The sequence below is a fragment of the Panthera onca genome, chromosome A2, assembly GCF_046562875.1.
Source record: "Panthera onca isolate mPanOnc1 chromosome A2, mPanOnc1 haplotype 2, whole genome shotgun sequence".
Classification (NCBI taxonomy): domain Eukaryota; kingdom Metazoa; phylum Chordata; class Mammalia; order Carnivora; family Felidae; genus Panthera; species Panthera onca.
The window spans coordinates 36,778,584-36,796,127 of NC_138340.1; the positions used below are offsets into that span (position 1 = coordinate 36,778,584).

The following is a 17,544-nucleotide window of genomic DNA, read 5'->3' on the forward strand; positions in this document are numbered from 1 at the left end:
CCTGTAATACCTGTGCCTTCCCACTTACTGCCTGCCCACCAAACATATGCCACTTATGTTGGGTTCTAAACTATCAGCCACTCCCTTCTTGTATCAAATTCTGTAATAGTTTGGATATAGAGTGGGTTGCTGTAACAGGGGCTATAAATAACCGTGGCTTCAAAATACAAAATACAAAATACAAAATACAAAATACAAAATACAAAATACAAAATATGTATTTCTCTTTCATGTAACAGTCTAGGTATATGTTCAAACCCAGAATGGTTACCCTATCATGTCAGATACCCAGGATTCTGTATTGTTGCTCTCTGGTTCCTTACTGACAAGGTCAAAGATGACTCAGCACATCAGATCTGCTTGCAGCCAGCAGGCAAGGAAAATGGGGAGGGGAGAGCATATCCTTTCTTTTAACGCCATTGCCCATAGCACACCTCACTTCCATTTGCATTCTGTTGCCCATAACTTACCACTTCATGGTAATGTAAAGTCTTAGTCTACAAAGCTATGTACCCAACTAAATATCAGGAATTCTCTCAATATGAGAGAAGGTGGGAATGGATGTTAGGTGGCAACAAGCAGTACTGTTGACAAGTCAATAATCTTGACTGCACTCTTCACTTCCCAGCCTCTCCTCAACATATGGTCATCTGGGTTCTGGCCTTCACCTCCCAGTTGTATCATTGCCACCAAGGTCATCCTGTCGTAGCTCAATGCAAGTTGTCTCTTGCCCTTCTCGATCCCACTGTAGCAACTGACCCATTAGACCTCTCCCTCTCTCCCAACCCCAATAGCTAATCATCAAGACCTCTCACTTGTATGTCTTGAAACAATTGCCTCATCTTCCCAGTACTTCCAGTCTTGTGCAACTAACATAGGCCAGGCCACCATCATCTCATGTGCAGCCTTAAAATTGGCCTGTTTACTTTTCATGCCACCCACTTCCATTTCACGTCAACCCATTCTCCATCTCTAATCAGAATGATCTTTTAACAATGAAAGCTCAGCAATCAGTCAGTGAACGAATGAAATTCTTCAATGGCTTCTCAGTACTTTCCGGAAAAGGCACAAAGTTCTTTACTGGTTTGCAAGGTCCTGCAGAAACAGGCTTTGGTTACTTCTCCAGCTTCATCTCTTAAAAGAAGCCTGTATTCTCTCCTCACCTTTTTGCTCCAGGTATACTGAAGTACCATGTATGTATCTATTTCCCAGGTCCTCTTGTATCTCTGGTGGCTGTTACTATGTTTCAGGCATTATCCAAAGTCATTTTCACCCATTGGAATTTTGTTCATTTATCTCTTTATTTTGGTCTTTATTTACTTACTTATTTATTATTTTTGATGAATAAAAATTTTATGTATTTGAGACTTACAATGGGATATGTTGATATATGCATACACTGTGAAGTGGTAACCACAATGAAACTAGTTAACATATCCATCACCACCCATAGCTACTTTGTTTTTGTGGTGTGATTAGAATGCTTGAGATCTGCTCTCTTAGTAAATTTCAAGTATACGGTACGGTATTGTTAACTGTAGTCACCATACTGTACATTAGTTCGCTAGAACTTGTGCATCTTACAATGGAAAGTTTGTACGTTTTGATCAGTATCTCCCCCTTTTGCCCACCCTCCAGCCTCTGGTAACTACCCTTCAACTCTCTGTCTCTCTACAAGTTTAACTTTTCTTTAGATGAAGATTTCACATGTGCATGAGATTATACAATATCTTTCTGTTTGTGTCTGACTAATTTCACTTAGAATCATGTCCTCTGGGTTCACCCACGTTGTCAGAAATGGTAGAATTTCCTTCTTTTTTTCTGGCCAGATAATATTCCACTGAATGCACAGGCCATTTTTCTTTATTTTGATGGGCACTTAAAGTTGTTTCCATATCTTGGCTACTGTATAATATTGCAATGAACATGGGAGTACAGATGTCTCATTGAGATAGTGATCTACACCCAGAAGTGGGATTGCTGGATCATATGGTATTTCTATTTTTAACTTTTTGAGAACCTCCAAACTGTTTTCCACAATGGCTGTACCAATTTACATTCCTGGAAATAGTGCTTAAGGGTTCACTTTTTGTCCACATCCTTGCCCACGGTTGTTATCTTTTGACTTTTGGAGAATAGCCATCCTAACCAACAGGTGTGAGGTAATAGCTCATTGTGGTTTTGGTTTGCATTTCCCTGACAATTAGTGATGTTGAGCATCTTTTCTTATACCGGTTAGCCTTTTGTATGTCTTCTTTGGAAAAAGTCTATTTGGGTCCTTGCCCACTTTTTCACCCTGTTATAGGGTTTCTTTGCTGTTGACTTTGGGAAAATTGTAAGAGGAAACTTTATTTAAAATGGAAGTGTTGAATTACTATATTGTATTCTTGAAACGAATGCAACACTGTATGCTAATGACCTGGAAAGAAAATAAAACCTTAAAGAAAAGGGAGTCAGGGGGCCAGAAGGGGGAAGCTCACAGGCTCTACCACGTGTCATTTCCTGCAGACCCACTGGAAGGAGACATATCTTGTAAACTGATACCTCTTCAGCTACTGCTATACTATCTCAGCAAGAGAAAGAAAGGTCTTTCTTCTTCCCTCATGAAGGCGCAGCTGATGACGGTCACAACTGAAGCAATGAAAAGCCACTATACTTGGATCTCCCAGTTTACTCCAATGGACTTTTACTTTATCATAGCCCTCCCAATTTCTTCCTTTCCTCTATAAAAGTGTTCCTCTCCTTTGTTCTCCAGACTTGCTATAGCTTCCTTCTCCCAAGTGGCAGTTCTCTGCTATTCCGAAATAAGCCATTTTCTTTTTCCTGGTAACATAACTGGTAGTTTTATTTTTAAGGTTAACTATTCATATGAACTCCTTATTTGTTTTGTATATTAACTCTTTCTTGGAGATGGTCTGCAAATGTATTCTCCAATTCTGTACGTTGCTTTTCCATTTTGTTGATGGTTTCCTTCCCTTTCCTTCCCTGTGCTTTTTAGTTTGATGTGGGCCCAATTGTTTATTTTTACTTTTACTTCGTATGCTTTTGGGGCCAATCCCAAAATCTCATTGCCTAGAGCATAGTCAAGGAGCTTTCCTCTTTGATTTTTTCTAGAAGTATGATGGTTTCAGGTGTTACATTTAAGTCTTTAAGCCATTTTAAGTAGATGTTTGTGTATCATGTAAGGGAAGGGTTCACTTTCATTCTTTTGCATGTAGATATATAGTTTTCCCAACAGAATCTAATGAAGAGCTAGATTGTCTCATATTCACCCATCGCTGGGGGTCACCTTTGGGGAGTCCCTTTGTGGCAGCTCATTTCTGAGGTTCACAGACACCCATACTCACAGAGAAATAAGCAGACACCACAAGCACAGAATCACATCCAGCTTCACCTGGGAACACAGGTATGGGGCTTATGGACAGATTCACACACAGACCCACACTGCAGACACGGCCAGTGACACCACGAGGAGAACACACACACACACACACACACACACACACACACACACAAAATAAGACCCAAAGGGGCAGCAAATTCACACGCATAATTAATATATGCACGTACAAAACCCAGACATACATAGACACTCCCATAAGGACACACATGCCCCCAGATATGTACATAATGGGAAGGGGCTTTTGAAAAGCCATGGTCACGCGGGGTGTCCTTTGTGAGCTATCAGGGGCGAAGGCAGCTGATTGGTGGAGAGAGAGCATAAAGCGTCTGAACTGCTACGGCATTGCTCAAACAGGTGAAGACTTGGATGAAGAGAGATCTTCGTCTGCTCCGCCTGCTACTGACAGTCTACTTAACTGGCTACTTGTGGCCTACTCATCTAGTGATTTACTGACCTGCTGAGCTACTAACTTGTCTGAACCCTCCTCCCTCCCTTCTTGTACTTGATCTGATCCGGGTACTCTCCCTGACCCACTTCTTCTCCTGCCACACCCCCTCCCCAATCCCATCCCTTTTTAAACTCCGCCCCCCCCACCTCACCCCCTTTCCCACCCCGTCCCTTCCCCTCCCACCCCCACCACCTCCTCACCCCCATCTGCACCTCCTCTCTGGTGCCCAGGCCCCCCCTGAAAAGACCAGAATATGAAGGTTCAGAAGTTACTTTTCTATATCCTCTTACTCGGGTATCCCGGTTACCCCAACACAAATGTGAGTACACATCCGACATCAGTGATTTCTTCCTTTTGTATTTATTTATCTTTTTCAGACTGTGGTTAAAAAACAGCTTTTTCATGGAGTCCTTGATGAGAACTCAGTTCTTTTTGAAAACCCATTAACTCAGGGCAAGGTTTCTCGACCAGCATGTAAGGGTTCTGGCCACACCTGTCCACATGAAGTTGTGGATCCTGTCTGGGCCACTTGGTCCAAAAAGAGTAGTGTTGACAGGATGGAAACCTGAGCTTCATAATGTCAAGAAAGAAGGACATGGGAGGATACTAAAAGCCACTGAGATCTTTGTCTTAAATAAGGGGCTTGTATGATGTTTGAATGATACTTCCTTAAAATCATTTTTAAAAATGTCAGAAACTCTTATTTAATAAGAGCCATTTAATAGTATTAGTATTTCATACTATTAGATGGCTCCTGGAAGGCCTGTCAAGATTCTTCTTCAAGCTTTGTAAGTTTAGAGTCCCTCTTACACGTAGTTTTCCTATCAGCACGTTGTTCATATTTGTGAAGTTTGGTAGCCCTGGGAACCGTGGTGTCCGAAGTGTTGGTGTTGGAAAGTGAAATGTCGTTTGTGCTCTGTGCTTCCTGGTTTGTTCGCTTTTAGGAACTTGTGCATCAGCCCTCTCCCTCTGGTCTTAGAGGCTGCCCCCAAGGACTCTGTGTCCAACCAGCTAGATGACAAGCTCAGCATACATGAAGTGGCCTCAGCCTGCTTGGACATTTATAATAAGAAAATCACTAGGAGTGATGTGATCAGGAAGTGAATGCATTCTTGTCCTTTCTTTAGCCAACTATGTGCAGAGTGTTGATTTACCCAAAGTAAAAAGGGTCTTGAATGTCCATAGGATTGTCCAACTATAAAGAAATACCTGGTTGCCAGTGTGAATGTTTCATTCTATCATTAAAAAGCAAAACCTGTACTCCCAGGAGCCTGAGACAGAGACACAGGGGACACCCATAGAGAAAAGTAGATTTCTTGAGATTGGCATGCACCAGATTCTTAGAGAGGGATCTGCAACGTCCCAAGTCAGGAACAACCTAAATTGAGGCAGAATCCTCCCACATGAATACCTCCAGGCACAACAGAATCTATTCTGTTTCTTTTGAGTCTACGAAGCAGGATATTTATTGGTTCTGTTTATTGCAATTTCCCCCTTCTACCTAGGCTGCATCTCATAGATCAGTTCAGCTCTCTCTCCCTCCCTCATTTCTGAATTCTTGCACAAACTAACTTGTCTTGCATTTCCTACCTCCACCTGGTCATGACCATTGTCTGTGGGAACCAAGTGTTACTGGCTCCCTTGGATCTAATCTAGTTAACGGTAACTAATGATATCAGCATACAGATAGCTGGCAGAGGTATCAAGAGTGCCCAGGACTTAGGATGTTTACCATTCATGTCAAGATGGCCTCTGTCTTTGCCTCATTTGATCCCCATGATCACTGTGCTGACAGCCCCTGCTCTCTTGCAGACAGTGGCCACTCAAAGACAGTGTACATTTCCCACCAGGACGCAATTTAGTGACCTCAGTTCTAAGAGCTGAGGATACAAATGGTACACATTTTGAAGGCTAGTTTATTGGCACAAATTAAAGTTTGGTATGTGAATTAGTATGAATTGCATTGTGAGTGTATTTTCTCCTAAAAGACTGGTAAGTCTAGTTTTAGTAAAATGATATGTGTTCTGTTGTTTTGGTGACTACATCCAGGACTTTTGTGTTATTTGGAAAGTAATTTCCATAGTTGTTATTGATTGATTTAGGTGCAACACTATGAAATAGGAACTTGAATTTATTGTATTGGCTATTTGGAGATGTGTGTTCACGTAACTTAAAACCTCATAGATTTCATCAAAATACACAAGATCACCTGATTATGCAAATCTTTATTTAATTCAGAAATCTGACAATTTGGGCTGTGACTCAGATTCAAAGTAAGCCTTGAACGTAAAACCTTATGGGGAGCCTGGGTGGTTCAGTCAGTTAAACATCTGACTCTTGATTTTGGCTCAGGTTTGTGAGTTTGAGCCCAGCATCAGGCTGTGTGCTAACAGTGTGGAGCCTGCTTTGGATTCTCTGTCTCCCTCTCTCTCATTCCTCCCCTGCTCTACTTTCAAAAATAAATCAACATTAGAAAAAAGAAAACCTCAGTGTTTTTAGGAACTAAACAATAATGTAGAATTTATTTTTGTTGGAATAATCCCATATTATTATAAGAGCAGCTGCACATCTCTCAGTTATATCCATATCTGTAAACATCTGTCTCTATAACAATCTCATTTGAATCGCTAGTACATTTTTATTGTTACTTTCTCCCATCCTTCCGTAAATTTTGGTGTATTTTTGGAAATGTTCCAAAGGATTTTATCCAGTTACTTCATGAATGTACAACAGAAGTCATTTACTTCTTGTCTACTAAAAGGGTAAGGAACAATGAAACCAACACCACAGTAAGATCGTAAACACAATCATCACTCCTACAGGTTTGCCCCTGCTCCTTTGTAAGCATTCTGTCCTCCCTCTCCTTCAGGAGGAGGCATTTGAGAGGTGTGCTTATAACCTCCTGGAGGCTGGTTGAAGGCTTATAAAAATGATTCTTTGTGACAGATATTATAAATGTCTTTGCTATTCCTCATTATCTCAAATATTATTTCAGCTTGTCCCTATTTTGGCTGACCATTTCCCTCTTGGCTCTCGTGTCTTCGGAACTCTGTGGAAGCTTGCCGTTATTACTGCCACCGTTGCAATTTGTGCATGTCTTATTTACCTCTGGAGAGTTGTCCTTGCTGTGAGTATACTAAAATAACTTACAGATAGGCTTTTAAGCATAAGTAAGCAGAAGTTTTTTGGTAAGAACAAATTTTTTACTAGACCTTTTTTATGCATTCAGTACTTCAAATTTCCCTTTAAGCACGGCATTCATTGCATCCCACAAATGGTAGTAATTCCAACATTCATTATCATTTAGATGGAAATATTTTTAAAATTCTGTAAAATGTCTCTTTGACCCTCTTCTTTCAGAATTTCTCTATTCTATCTCTATTGTCTATCTTCTATTAGAATATCTCTAATATATTTTGTAGTTTTTCAGCTGTCTTTCTATTATTGATGTCTAGTTTACATGTGTGTTCTGAGAACGTATTTTCTATGATTTTGTTGACTTCAAGTTAAGGTGTATATTATGACCCCGAATATGGTGTGTCAGTGAATGTTCTATATGAGCTTGGGAAGAATGTGTATTTTTCTATTGCGGAAAATGTTCTACAGATTGTAATGGATCTAGGTGACTGGTGATGATGCAGTTCAGTCCACCTGTGTTCTTAAATTTGAATATCTTTATGCTCAATCTGTCAATGACTGATAGAGCGTATTGAATTCTTTCAGGTATAATAATGTATATGTCTGTTTCTCCTAGCAGTTATATCAGTTTTTGCCTCATGTATTTTGACACTCTGTTGTTAATGCATGTACATTAAGGATTATGTTTTCCTGGAGAATTAAGCCTTTATTATTGACCTCAGTATCTCCAATAATTTCCCTTACTTTGTACATGTTTTGAAGGACAATTTAATTGTTCACAGAATTCTAGGTGGATGGTTCTTTTCTTGTAACAGTATAAACATTTCATTCTTCTTGATTGCATGGTTTCTGAATTCTGAGTATTTTTTGTCCTGGTTGCTCTTGGGTAAGGTGGTATTTCTTCCATCTCCCTGCAACTCCAGCCCCCAACACTACCCCTTAGCTTCTTCCAAAATTGTTTGTTTTCAATTTTCTCTTGATTGAATAGTATATGTCTAGGGATAGTCTTGTGTTTTTTGTGTTTTTTGTTTGTTTTGTTTTGTTTTGTTTTGTTTTGTTTTTGGTTTGGTTTGGTTTTTTTGGAGGGGGGTATTTATCCTGCTTGAAATTCTTTGAGTTTCCTGAATCTGTGGTTTATGACTATCATTAATTTTGGAAAATTCTCAGTCATTTTCACTTCAAACGTATAAATAGGTATTCCCATTTTGTGTATGTTACACCTTTTGTCATTGTCACACTGGTCTTGGATTTTCTTCGTTGTATTTTTAATTGTTTTCTTTGTGTTTCTGTTTTGGATGTTTCTACTTGACATTTCCTTCTGCTTGTTGAGTCTTTCCTCAGCTGTGTTGTTTGTGTTAATAAATCCAGCGAAGGCATTCCTTATTTCTGTTATGATGTTTTGGATTTCTAGAAGTCCTTTTGGATCCTAGAGTTATCGTTTCTGTGCTCACATTCACCACCTCTTCTGGCATACTGACTACTTCTTCCATTAGAGTCATTATCCTAATAATCAGAGCAGTTTTACATTCCCAGCCTGATTATCCCACCATCTCTGCCATAGAGATGCTTGCATTCTGTGTTCAAAATATGTGGTTTTTCCTTTTAGGGTACCTTGTTAAGTTTTTTGGGAAGCTTGGGGTCACGTCCTTGTTTAAAAAAACAGGTGAATAGGCCTTTAGTGTAAAGTTTTGTCTTTACCTAGATTTTAGGCTGAGTTTACTCCGCTATGAGACAGGAAGGAGGAAGAGCACTGTAGTTGAGTATTTCCCTTCATCTGTATTGCTTATCTTCAGGAAAACCCCATTAGGCTTTGGAGAAATAGTTTCTCTGGAGGGCAGGCCTTCTAAGCAAGAACAGAACAGCATGAGTTTATTTATAAGTGGCTGTTTTTCCTCTTTGCCTTTCAATTTAGAAATCTTTCCCTTCAAAAAGAAAATATGCGTATTATGTATTTGTAAGGCCATCTCTGTTTCCATTTCCCCTGCTTAGGAAAGGAAACATGTGACATTAAAGGACTATCCGTGGTTTTCTGTTTGCCCTCCGTAGATACACTTTCCTATAACAACATTTTTATGACTCACTCTTTGATACCATGATGATACTTCAATATCCTGGCAAGATGTTGGGGCTCGCTTCAGCATCACATCATCATTTAAAACTTTCAAATAGGGATATACGTCCTACGGATCAAGAAAATGTGTCTTTACCTTTTGTTAAAGTAGAGTCTTGCCTAGATTTTATTGAGATATAATTCATCAGGGGATGACTTGGGTGTGGGTGTTACTGGACCACCAAGACCAGGTTCTCCAGTCTCAGTGTCTTAGTAATGAACACTGATCGAAAGGGAAACAAAGCAGGTGGCGTTTATTAGAGATAGGTTGTATACAGTGGAGCCAGCAAGAAAGAGGAATATCGCTCCCCCAAAAGGGTGGTGTGCCAGGCTTATAAAGGCACTTTTCCAAAGGGTGAGGGGCTGGGAGTGGGGAAGCATCCTTCAGTCCCACAGTCATTATCTTATGGTTGTTACTTTTCAGTGGACACAAGACAATCACAGGATGTCTTTTTCCATGGGTGACGTGCTCTTAGTGCTCCTAGAAAATAGAAATACTAGTGCAGTCAGGCTTTAAATTGTTATTTCTACTTTTGCCCAGACAACCATTACTCCTTAATAGCTGTTCTCTCTTTTGTTCACTTTTCCAGAAGTTTCCAGTATGGAAACTGTTAACCCTTGCCTTAGACCAGTGCCTTTACAGGAATTAAGTTCCTCTTGCTTTTCTTATACCTTCTCAACGGGAGCCCTTTTTTGCTTTGTTTTTGAAATGTTAGCCATCATTTCTTTTGGTGCCTGTGCTTTTTCTCTAGCCATGTTCCACTCTCTTTCTCATTTGATGATGTGTTTTTGGAAGACCCTCTGTTTTTAGTGATCTAGGAAAATCACAGCACCTGACATGTTGTAATTGTTTATTGATTCGGAAAGCAGCCAACCCTGTGTAACATTTCAGAAAGCTTTCTAGAGAATGAATGAAGCATATCTTAGTACAAAGGTTTTCCTTTTCTTTCCTCGCCGCTTCCTTCCTCCTTCCCATCCCTTTCCTTTCCTTCTTGCCCCCCCTCCCGTCGCCCTCCATCTCTCTCTGTCTCTATATCTCTCTCTCTGTCTGTCTCTTTCTTCCTCTCTCCCTTTCTGTCTCTCTCTTTCTTTTTTTCTTTTTTTGGCATTTCAAATGATCCTGAGTTCTGGACTTCAGTGTGGATATTGGGTTTGACTACAAGAGAAAAAAAATCAGACAAATATTTTATTTATGTATTTTTAAAAGTGTCTGCATTAATCACTGACAGAATTGAATATTTTGATATTTATTTAATATAATGTGAATCTATCTTTTGGTCAAAATAAGCTGTGAATCTTTATGCTTTTATCAGAAATGGTTTATAAAGAATCATGAACTAAATATGAAATGCTAATTTTTTCTTATATTAATGTTATGAATTCATTATGCTGAACAAAATGATCATTGTAATTTCATTGGATGACATTTCAGTATTTTATCAGGAAGAAAAAGTTTTTACTATTAACATGTTTTGACCTCAAACTTAATTTTGTTTCTTCCTCTCTCAGACAGAGCCTCCAGTATATCAAGGTAAGATTTTACGTTTTAGTATTCTTTGTAATTTTTTTTCATTACTCATGTTTAGTGTGGGTTTTAATTTTTTAACTAGGGATAAATATGGTGACTTCTCATGTCTAATTGACTTGTTAACTCTTGAAATCCTTTCTCTTCCCTGTTAGAGGCTAAGTGACAATGTGGAGGGATTTGCCTGTCTTAAGACAAGAGACCAGGGGAGGAAAACATCACAGGAGGAAGGAGAACAGAATGAGTGTGATTTTGCATAGAAATGATTAGGAAAGAAGTGATGTTATGAGCCTGAGGTGTGGAGTGAGTACTTTGCCATGACCTGGCTTTTGGTGAAATGTGAAGATGAGAAAACCCTCTTTGAGTCTGTCAAGAAGCCTAAGCATAGAGAAGCCAGGTATTGCCAGGCAGGGTGTGTGTCACAGGAGAGGGTTAAACCAAGGTTTTGAGTCTGAGGTGGAGGGAGCCATTCATGCCAGGGGAAAAGTGAACTTGATGCAAATGGCGGGTAATCTATTCTGCACGGACCCCATGGACTGTGGTGATTCTGTGGTGCTGTCTGTTGAGAGGCAAGGTGGCTACCTGACGCTTAACAAGCCCTCAAAGACTGGTTGGTGTTGATCACTGTAAATGCAGCGGTGGTAGTGATGAGAAGAGTGACCTCAGGGCATGAGAGCTCTCACATTGGGCCAATATAAGAGGAGTTTGCACTTTGTGTCTGTTAGAGGAGTCAGTGTTCTAGAGCTTACACGTATAGGAATGTCAGTGAAATGAGGTTTCTTGGGTTTAAAATGCTGCTGAAACTTGCTTTCTTCAGGCACAATGAGAAAGCTAAAAAGTTAGTTACACCCATGTGTCAGATCATGTGTCTGTGCTGCTAATACAGTGGGATTATTCGATGTCACTGGTTTGGTAACAACCTTAAAAATTGTTTTATCTCCTTTTAGTTAATTTACAGCAAAAAACTGCAAAGATCAACACGTTGGAGAAAGAAAACCCAGAGCTGGCTGAAGCAATATCCATGTGGGAAGAGAAGGTAGCATTGCCCTTTCAAATATTTCTTGTGACTTCATTTTGATTAGTTTTACCTCTTGTAGTTCATCCTACTGACCTATTTCATGTGTTCTATAAATACTTCCCATTCAAGACAAGCTTCACAAATGGAATAAAAAACTACCTTTTTATTTGTGAAAGGAGTCACACATTAGACATAGGCTTATCTACCACATTGCTATTTTTGAATTCTGATTCCTTTTTCATATGTTTTGTATCTACATCAATGAATTAAAGATACATCTTCAAGAAGCTAAGAGAGAAAGTAACATTCACTCTGCTGAAGCTCTTAAGTTGAAAGTAAGAATCCTTTCTTTGCCTGGATTGCGTTCTAAAAACACAAGTAAACTTAATGAATTGTTATGACTCATTCAACATGTTTTGTTGAAGGAGAACATCAGAAAAGTTGAGCACTTCGATAAAATTTTAAATGACACCCTTCAAAGTGCACATGTTACCTTGCAATCAGAAAGAGAGAGAGAGAGGAATGTCAAGAATCAGGAAGTGCTAAGAGTTGACTGCTTTTACTGTAATTTGACTTTGGAGGTCAATTATAAACCTCCAAAGGTGGAGGGTGAGGTGAACATAGTATATTCGCTTGTTGTTTACCACAGTAGAGAGTGGGCCTCTGGGAGACAAACCTCCATCTGCACAGCTGGAATTTCACTAGGACCACCATGAGGAGTTTACTATTTCAAGGACTAGGAAGTATGTTTTATTTTCACAACTAGGTCATTACCACATCATTCAGACCTGCCCTCCAAGATATGGAGAAAATCCCCCAAGATAGTTGAGAGATGAAGGACAATAGAAAATTGTATACTGCCTTCTTCTCTTAATGCTCAACAATGTTCAGTATGAATAGAGGAATATTCTCCTAAGATAGCCATTTGTGAGCCCTTTGACTTGAACTATTTTCCATGTTCTTTGCCTTCTCCTTGTTGTATTTATGCCTCAGGATCTTTCTTTGTTGCCATGCACAGTCCTGTTGCACTCACATTGTTGTGTGATCATTATTTCTTGAATGTATTTTCTCATATCTGTCCTAAAGTCAGAAGATGCAAACGGTCAATTTGAGGATCCAGAACTGAGAGCCTTGAGGTCCAATAAATGTGAACTGGAAGGTATGTTGTCTGTTGGGGAGAAAACCCCATATGGTGGCAATGACTTTTCATTGGGAAGGGAAAGAATGCCTTCTTGCCTTCACACTAGTTGCCCTTTTCCTGTCACCCCAAAACCAAGTCTCAGGTCATATGCACATGCACAAAAATAATCCTTTTTTTTTTTTTTTTTTTTACAGAAAGGAAAAAGGCCCTGGAAGACAAGTGTAATGCTTTGAGGTCTATGAAAGCAATCAGGGAAGCAAAAGCCAAAAAGCTGAAGGAGGAAGTATGCATCCTTGATAAGTTCTATGAAGAAAGAAAAATGGCGATAGCAAAGTAAGACGTTCATGTGATAATGGTCCCGAATACTATTGTATGAATGAATGTGGTGGCCGGTAGAGATAAATATATTTCTTCTAGAATTGGATCCAGAGTATTTTTGCCAAATGCATTCAGTAGAATTGTACCTGCCCTTCCTACCTTGCTTTCTATAACCTGAATTTTCCTCTCTGTCCTTAGTGCTTGTCACACATTCTTGTGTCATGTACTTGGGGTAGAAGAGGGAAGATACTGGCATTAAGCACACTGATAACAGGATCCCCTCCGGATCCATTTACATTGTCCTATAGGTTTCAATCCCATCCCATGGTCTTATCAGCCAGGAATTAGGTCATCTTTGTTCAGCACCAGACTTGGGTCAAAAATATTTAGGGAAAACATTGAATTATTTTGCTGCAGAAACCATGGGAGTTTCTTTCTAGACTGTGGGTTGGGATGGCATCAGTACTGCATCTCTTCATCCAGTCTGCAAGTAAGACTTGTATGAAGTGTGTCTTCATGGGTTCATTAGAAATTTGGTGCACCAGGTGCATGTTTCTTCTTTTGTCCAGTATTTCCTTTTGTTCTCAGGAGGAGGGCCTTTAGAGACCTTATTCACATTGAAAAGGAAATGCTTCCTTGTCTTCCCTGGAGACTCAGGTTCTGTTAGTCCTTTCCACACCCGGGGTGCTGCCTGCTCTGTCTCACTGGCATCTTGTTTTTGTTAATGTGTAAGCTCTTTGTGGGAGCAGGTAGAGCACCCTGAGCATCTTTCTATCTTCACCCCCTTACAACAGAGCATCTATATTATAGCCACCCCAGAAAGCATTTGCTGAAGGACTACCTGTGAGACCAAAGGAAATGCATGTACCTTTCTCTGTCTAGTGCTTTTGTGTCCATTACTAACAGTCTTTCAATTTTGCATGTGATTCTTGAGTACATCCAGTTCCAAGTTGAAACCTTTTAAAGCAACACCATAAACAAAATAGTCTGAGGGCAACACAGCAAACCAGCCTTTCTAAGCATTTCCCTTTGCTGCCTTCACTGTCAATGAACTGAGTCTGGTTAAAGTAGACTGACTCCATGAAGTTGATAGTTTTCCATCTGAAATCTGTTTCCTGAAGATAGAAGCCTGACTGTGGGACAGTTCACATCGTGTTATATTTCAGCATATATTGCCACTCTAAGATTGGCCTTTCCCTCCACCAGGATCTTTGAAAGAGGGGGCAGGGGTTGCACTCCTGAACCTTAGTGATGTGTGGGAGTGATTTGCAATGCTGGTGAAGCCATATCCTGGAAGGCTGTCTTTCATACTCAGTGTCTGTGTCAGGGTACAACTTTTGGACTGAGATTCAGTGCACTGCCCCATGGAGGTGCAAGGCAATGATGATCCCCTGCCTCATCCTAATGGGTACAGTTGGTCAGGCACAGGTTTTCACACTGACCTGAAATAGGCCTTCTCCATCTCAAACTAAAGACCAACTCTGGGAAGGCACAAGGTGAAATGTTATTTGATGACTTGACGATGAAGGAGTAGAAGCAGAGAACTAGAAAGGCGGCTCTGATTGCTGGCGACTTGGCAGCAGACGGAGGTTGAATGTTCTTTAACATTAAATGGAGTCTTCATTTCTCTGACTGTGTTGTCAGTCTGCGCATCGTTGGGGGAGGGGATAGGGATATTGGAATTTAGGCTTTAAGAGAGCTGAGAAGGAAAAAGGCAGAATTTCTGGACCTTGGCTTCTAGACTATGTATATATCTTTCCCATCTTAGGAATCTGGATATGACAAACTGTAAACTAGTGGCAATGAAGAATCAGATGGCAACTGAAGAAGAAAATCTGAAAACAGCTACAAAGGACATACACAAGTACCAGTGAGTTCAGATACTAATTAGCAGTGTGTCATGAAACCCCTGTTCATTTCTTAGTTTTAACCTTTGTATAATGGGTAGACTCCACTAATACAGTAATATAAACACAAATTCAGAGGACATACCCGTACAGAATTAATAGATAGGAAAAGATAAGTATTAGAAAGAATAAAACAATTAAGTTACTAAACATTTCTGGGTCTCCAGCATTGACCTGCCCATGTAGAAACTTCATCCATGCCAACGTTCCTGAGGGGTGGTGTCAGTTGTCATAATCTATAGGAAAGCAGTGTGTCATAGGATGAAATCATATCCATCAAGAAGGTAGTACCATCTGATGGTCCTGGTCTTTGCAACCCTAGGAAACCTGGTGAGTACACAAGTTAAAGGAGAATAGAGCTTTATGTTGGCTTTATGATGAAAGTCACTTGTCACATGATGAATTAGGGCAAGATTGAAAATGGAAAAGAATTCTATGACCTCTGAACCCTACAGGCATGGAATAACGAGTACGGAGAGGATGGAACAATAGTTTTGGTTCTGTACATTTATAATTGTGTGAAAAGTGTTTCATGTGTAAGGATAAATTGTATTGGGGGAAGATATGAGGTAGATGGGAACATGTGCAGATTATGTATAATCCTACCTAATATTAGGCCTTATTTGATGAAAGCAATTGTATCTCACAGACAGCAAATTGAACAAAGACGAGAACAGCTCCGGCAGGCAGAACTCACCTTCGCACACCAGGTAATGTGAGTTCTGCCTGACATAGTGAACCCTTAGTACCTCATGTGGTTGAGTGTAGTGGCCCTTGGAATTCCTAAACACGGACTTTTCATTGTTGCTTTTTCAGGTCTCAGTTTATCAGCGTACTGCTCGGGACAACTTGGTAAGTGTTTTCTTTTTTCCTCCTCTCTCTCTTTGGTGCACAGTCTGGCACGACTGAAGGTGGATGTGTTTTTCTTCCCTAGATCAAGATTCAGATCTGGGAGAGGGAAGTGGCAGAGCAGACCCGGGAGTTCGCCCGCTTGAAACACAGGTGTGCGAGCGTGACATGAGTTTTTATGGGTGTTTTGAGGGATGACAGCTGTGCTGTTTAGTGTCTAGTTAGAGGACGTGGTGTTGCAACTCTTACAGAAGTCCATTCTTTTTCTGTATCTAAGACTGGATGTGATGGAAGGAAAGAGGCTGCTTGAGAGATACAGGAGACAGAGACCAATGCCTGGAAGTCCAGAGATGCAGAACTCTGCGAGGAGAGGTAAGGGGCACGTGGTGATGTGCAGGAGCCTCATTTCTGCGGCAAAGCCTTTTCCTGTGGGTGATCATCGTGTGTCCTGGACAGAACCGCAAACACTAAGGACAGCAGGTGGTCTGAAGGGGTGACAGAAGGGTCTTCTCCGCTGGTACTGCAAGCAGTGAGGCACTTCTCCCTGTGAATGGTGGAGCTCATGCCCCTCCTCTGACTGTGACCCTCCCACCTCCTCTAGCATCCCCCTGTCTGAAGAGCCTGGAAAGGATGACAGGACAGGGGTCTCATCCTTCTTCCCACCCGGACTCAATGTGAAGACTTTAGTTTATTTGAGGAGAAACTCATTTATTTACTATTTTCATTGCTCCTTTATTTTTATTTTTGAGAACTATAGACCTACATTCCTGAATCCAAGCTCCAAATAGCTTCGTCCTCTGATGTTATCAGTGCAACTCTGCAGCTTCACGGCTAAACACCCATAGTTTTCCTTTTCTCATTAATATAATATCAGTCAAGTTCAGTTCCATTCAGAAATAGTTACATAATAAAGGCTCCCATGTGGAAGGCAGCTTATAGATGAGCTGAAAGACTGAGCAATTTGCCTGGAGTCAGAAGAAACACACCCATGCTCTTCTGTGGAGGGTTTTTTGATGTTATCCACCAACTGACGCTCTCATTTTAATTTTTATCTGAAATGAGATGCTGAGTGATTACCCCTCAAGTGTATTGAGAAATGGCTGTTTTGGTGACGATTTCCTGATTTCTCTTTGAGCTGCCCTGTTGAAAGTTATTTGACTAATTATGAAGAACATGAGCCAGGACCCTATGGTTTCTTCATTAAGATATGATGGCATGGATCTCCCCCTTATCATTGGGGTCAACTGAGGCTTGTGGGTTACTCTCTGCCTCTCCTCCTTGTCCTGAGTGTGGGCAAGAGTTTAACACGTCACAAAATGTGGTGTTTGTGTGAATCCTGCAGAGTCTACTAAAATCAGAGTAAACCTCTATCCCCTTTAGAGCCTTCAGCCGAAGCTGGTGTCACTCCCATGAGTCACAACAACAAGCAGTCTACCAACAATACGGAGAAGGACAAGGTAAATGCTGGGGCCATTTTCAGTTGTAAGTCTGTCAGGAAACCCTCCTTTGCGGAACAGCGTGCTCTGCGGCCTTATCCCTGTTTTGTGTGTTGTGTGATATGTCTGCCTATTTATATTTTCCAAATTCACAGCCTGAACCTAAGACTCTACAGGCTCCTGTCTTTTCAGCCTGTCATCTTTTTTCTGGTCAGTTTAGTAGCCAAAGGAACTTAGAAGTTGAGCACCTT

At 40.5% G+C, this 17,544-nt stretch overlaps 1 protein-coding gene across 4 annotated transcripts in view; it reads left to right on the forward strand.

The window, feature by feature from the left end:
- Positions 1-4,071: 4,071 nt before the first annotated feature.
- Positions 4,072-17,544, forward strand: part of LOC132673358 (transport and Golgi organization protein 1 homolog) — a 257,878-nt gene continuing 244,405 nt past the window's right edge. For 3 of the 4 annotated variants that reach the window (XR_013554142.2, XM_078442834.2, XM_078442833.2), the window contains exons 1-12: positions 4,073-4,170; positions 6,847-6,978; positions 10,609-10,630; positions 11,572-11,660; positions 12,729-12,801; positions 12,978-13,116; positions 14,870-14,971; positions 15,658-15,718; positions 15,825-15,860; positions 15,943-16,010; positions 16,135-16,229; positions 17,238-17,314. Coding sequence is in view for 3 of the 4 variants with exons in the window: in XM_078442834.2 (XP_078298960.2) it covers positions 4,105-4,170; positions 6,847-6,978; positions 10,609-10,630; positions 11,572-11,660; positions 12,729-12,801; positions 12,978-13,116; positions 14,870-14,971; positions 15,658-15,718; positions 15,825-15,860; positions 15,943-16,010; positions 16,135-16,229; positions 17,238-17,314 (960 nt within the window). In the remaining variant the exon portion in view is untranslated. Of the gene's footprint in view, positions 4,171-6,846; positions 6,979-10,608; positions 10,631-11,571; positions 11,661-12,728; positions 12,802-12,977; positions 13,117-14,869; positions 14,972-15,657; positions 15,719-15,824; positions 15,861-15,942; positions 16,011-16,134; positions 16,230-17,237; positions 17,315-17,544 lie in introns of all 4 variants that reach the window. The other variant, XM_081794979.1, reaches the window with a different exon arrangement.